At 32.9% G+C, this 4,919-nt stretch overlaps 1 protein-coding gene across 1 annotated transcript in view; it reads left to right on the top strand.

The window, feature by feature from the left end:
* Nucleotides 1–4,919, top strand: part of LOC106466698 (mitochondrial dicarboxylate carrier-like) — a 22,649-nt gene that overhangs the window by 6,329 nt on the left and 11,401 nt on the right. Inside the window, exons 3-4 of the mRNA XM_022394770.1 lie at nucleotides 3,942–4,061; nucleotides 4,637–4,797. Coding sequence (XP_022250478.1) covers nucleotides 3,942–4,061; nucleotides 4,637–4,797 — 281 coding nt within the window. The remainder of the gene's footprint in view (nucleotides 1–3,941; nucleotides 4,062–4,636; nucleotides 4,798–4,919) is intronic.

Raw genomic sequence — 4,919 nt, 5'->3', positions numbered from 1 at the left:
GTCACCAGTGATGAAAAATGGATTCTCTATGTGAATATTAAACGCCAAAAACAATGGCTCAGTCACAGACAAAATCCACTTCTGACCCTAAAACCTGGACTCCATTCATAGAAAGTGATGCTTTGCATTTGGTTGAAAATTAAAGGAGTAATTAATTTCTAACTCCTCAATCCACAGTGAACTGTCAATGCAGAGATCTATAGTCAGCAAATGGAATGTTTAAATCAAGCCCTTCATCAGAAACACCCTTCATTCGTCAATCGGAAGGTTGTTGTTCTTCTCCATGACAATGCACGTCCACATGTGGCACGTTTGACGCAACACAAGATTATGGAGTTGGGTTGGGAAGTTCTCCCCACCCACCATATTCTCCAGATATGGTACCATCAAATTACCATCTTTTTCATTCGCCGCAACACCATCTTAATGGGAAAACGTTTACAAATGTGGAAGGTGTTAAAGAGGACATCAACATGTTTTTTGCTTCAAAGCCAAGTGATTTCTTTAATCATGGCATTAACAACCTGGTTGTAAGATGGAAAAGCATCATCAATAAGAATGGAAACTATTTCATTTAACGTTTTGTTTTGATATATAAGTTGTTTGCGTTTTTTTATTTAAAAAAGCTACATTAATTTCTTGACGACCTAATACATGACTTTACAGTCACTACACATATATTTATACACGAGTCAACATAGAAGTTTAAGTGATTGATCTTTGTATTGACATAAGTTTTTAATGCAGATGCTAGGTGTGTATATTAGTCTGAGCTGAATTAAGGGTAGAAGTTTCTTATTAGAGAGGAGATTTGTTTTTTAATTTGTAGGAATTATGAACCCATAATTGCAGATAATGAGGGGAAATTTGGGGATAGTGTGCACATTGGCTGGTTGTTGGAATTTGTGGTTTAAGAAATTGCATGTAATCTGCATTAGAAAATCAGCTGAATAACCATTATTTAACATGTATTTGTGTAGAAGGGTAATTTGTTAGTGTAAAATAAAATAATTCAAAGATTAAAATTCTGATCAACAATGACATGACCAGATTATGTTGGAAGAAGTTGAGGATAAAACTGTTAAAACTGGTGTAGAGGCGTAAAAGTTCTTTTATGATAAATAGAGGTAGAGGAAGATTGAATCCATTTGAATTTCTATTAGTGGATATAAAGGATAAAGGCTTGTAGTGGTAATTAGTTACTGACCACCAAATGATATTGATTAAATTAGTGAGAAACTTTACAATGAGATTAAGATTTCAACTATTAATAAAGTCATAATTTGGGCGAGTTCAATTTCAGGCATATAGATAGGGAAACGCTGGAGTCAAACCATGAGGGAGAAATGGTTTTGGAAACTGTTCAAGATGGTTTTCTTCACCAATTTGTCAATGAACCTACTAGAAGCAATGCTATTTTACATTTATTGTTAACTTCTAATATAGAAATGGTTAAGAGGTTGGAAATTGGGGGAACATCTGGGTATAGGTGATCATTGCTCTGTTGGGTTTGATGTTTAACTGAATATGGAAACCAGGAATAATGATATTTTGGTTACCAATTTCAAATAAGCACATTTTGAAGGGATGTGACATGAATTATTTATTGTGAATTGGGCAGCTGAATTATTTTGAGACACTGATCAAATATGAAAAAGTTTTTAAATGTTCAAGATAAACATATTCCTGGCTGCAAGTAAAAAAAAAAAAAAAAACAATTTGGCTCACAGAGGCTATAAGAGATAAAATTATAGAAAAGCATCACAAGTTTAAGAAATTTAAATTGACTGGTACAATAGAAGATCAAGAAAGTTGGTCAAACAGGAAATTAGAACATCAAAAAGGATGTATTAAAAAAAAAGGTTAGCTGAAAATATAAAAATTAACAGTAAGGATTTCTTTTAAGTACGTTAAGGGTAAACAAAATGTTAAGATTGTGGTAGAACCCTTGAGAGATTATAAAGGAAGGCTTATATTTGTTGATTCTGAAATGGCTGGGTTATTAAATTCTGGTTTTTCTTCAGTTTCTGCTAATGAAGATTTAAGTAGTATTTCTCATTATATTGGACAATGATTGCATTGATTCTGAGCTTGTTAAGAAAACAATTGGGAAGTTTAAAGGATGATAATGCTCTTAGGCCAGATATTTCTCCAAGGGTTTTGAAGGAGGTTAGGGATTGGATATGTGAGCCATTTGCTACTTTTATAAGTTCTTGAATAGTGGGTGGGTGCCAAAGGATTAGAAGTTAGCTAATGTCACTCCTCTTTTCAATGGAAGTAACAAAAATTGTCCCAGTAATTGTAGACCCATTAGTCTTGCATCAGTTGTGGGAAAAGTTTTGTAAAGACTGATAAAAGATACTTTGCAAAGCCATTTAACAAAGTTTAGAATTTTATTTAAGAGTCAACATGGTTTCACTAAGGGAAAAAATCTTGGCTTACAAATCTTTAGACATTCTTTGAAAAGGTTAATACTTATGTAGATGAGGGTAAGTGTAGATTTGGTATATCTGGATTTTCAGAAAGCATTTGACAAGGTGCCACATAAAAGGCTTGTAAAAAATCTCTAATTGGATAGGAGAGTGGCTGGATGGAAGAAAACTGAAGGTTGTTACAAATGGAGTTCAGTCAAACTGGATTAATGTCACAAGTGAGGTACCTCAGGGCTCAGACTTAGGACATTTGCTCCTCTTGATCTACATCAGTGACATAGATGAAGGAATGGTTAATCAATTACTTAAATTTGCATTTGATATTAAGATCTTTGGTGTTGCTAATTGTGAAAAGGATGCTGCTGATTTACAAAAGGATTTAGATCATTTAGTGAGTTGGACAAATAAATGGCAGATGGGTTCTAATTATAATAAATGCAAGATAATGCATGTGGGTTATCATAATTTGAATTATAAGTATAATTTGGATGAGAATAACATTTATAGGGTTATGAAGGAAAGGAATCTTGGTGTAATAGTCAATCAGTTTCTAAAGCCATCCAAGCAGTGTGCTGTTGCTAGTGGTAGGGCAAGTAGGATTTTAGGTTATATCTTCAGAAATACAAAATACAAGTCTAAAGAGGTTATAATTTCATTGTACAGGTCTCTGGTTAGGCCATATTTGGAGTACTGTGCTCAGTCTTGGGCTCCTTACATTACGAAGGACATTGAATTGTTGAGAAGGGTTAAGAGGAGGTTTACTAGAATGGTTCCTGGGATGGAAGGGTTATCATATGAGGAAAGATTTGAAAGTGTTTTCTCTTGAAAATAGAAGAGTTAGAGAGGATCTGACTGAGATATTTAAGATTGTAAAAGGAATTGATAGCGTTGATGTATCATTTTTTTTTTCATACTTAACGGTGAAAATAGTAGGACTTGAGGGCACAAATATAAACTTTGCTAAGATAGGTGTCGTCTTCAGCTAAGACAGTCTTATTTTTCTAACAGGGTGGTTGGCGTTTGGAATGGGTTGCCTTCAGATGTTGTGTAGGCAGTAAATTTAAGTGAGTTTAAAAGAAGGCCTGATAACTATACAAATGATAAAGGCTGGCTTTAAGATTTTTTATTTATTTAGTTTTAGTTTAATTTAGATGATGGGTCAGTTGAGATGGACCAACAGGTCCTTGTTGTCTCTAAACTTTATGTGATCATGTAATGGACAGACTTTTACTTTGGAACATCATGATTTTTTATGTTTATCATTAATACAAGTGTTGTTTTCAAATATTTTTTGAAAATGTACAAACTGTACAAAGTGTTTTGACTTTTGAAACAATTTTTGATGTTTTATGCTTGTTAGTAGCTCAGGTAAACTTTAAGATTTTTATTAATTCACTTTAATTGCTAGTTAGAAGTCTTGTCAAATAACAAATGGTATTTAGAAATTAGCAATGAAACATAATTTTTTTTTTTTAATGAACACTTATGTCTTTCAAACCTCTATCAAAGGTCCATCTTCAGACACAACAGGAAGGAAAGATTAGCATTGTTCGTAACACTATTAACATTATTCGTTACCAAGGAGTTTTAGCACTTTACAATGGTCTCAGTGCTTCCTTACTCCGTCAGGTAAGTCTTTTAAACATAAATATATTTGTTTCTTAATTGTTAAAGAAAAAGTTAGTCAGGAGTTTTAGGGTTTCTTGTAAAGTATTTGAGAATTTTAAAAGATGCAGAAATGTTTGTGAAAGAAAATATTTAACTTTTTATCTGCGTATTTCTGTATTTTCAAAAACATTTGTGTTATGATTTGTGAAATATTTTACTTTCTGTTATGTATAGAAAGTAATGGTGACCACAAAATGTTTTGATGTAACCATATGGTTTGATTTTGAAATCAGAAAAGATTTGTTATTCAATATTATAAACACTAAGGACTAGGTAGTTGAGGCCGAATCATTGTGAGAAATACAGTTTTACAGTTGCTTATGTATGTATTTATTTTTTTTATTTTTTTTCAGCCTGTTTGATTTACGGATGTATTTTGAAATGTGTTGCTGTGATTTTGTATGGTACGTGCATGTGTTAAAACAACTAGTTTGAAAAGAGAGCAGAGAAGTCTATAGACTTTGTAATAATATGAGTACTCTTGACCGTTATAGAATCATATATTTCATTAACAGATGTTGCATGTTTACTTTTAGTTGACCTACTCTACCACGAGATTTGGTATTTATGAGGTAGTGAAGCAGAATATGACAAAACCAGGAGAACCATTGCCATTTTATAAGAAAGTTATGTTTGCTGCGGCTGCTGGATCTGCCGGTGGCTTTGTTGGCACACCTGCTGATATGGTAAACGTTAGGTAATGTATAACATGATACATTCGATGATAAGGAACCCACTTTGAGACCATTAATGGTTGGAGATGGCTTGAATGGGTAATGAAGAAAAACATTAACATAAGTTTAACATAACAGCAAATGT

Source organism: Limulus polyphemus, unplaced genomic scaffold (assembly GCF_000517525.1).
Source record: "Limulus polyphemus unplaced genomic scaffold, Limulus_polyphemus-2.1.2 Scaffold2347, whole genome shotgun sequence".
Taxonomy (NCBI): Eukaryota; Metazoa; Arthropoda; class Merostomata; order Xiphosura; family Limulidae; genus Limulus; species Limulus polyphemus.
This window is presented reverse-complemented; position numbering and strand designations above follow the sequence as displayed.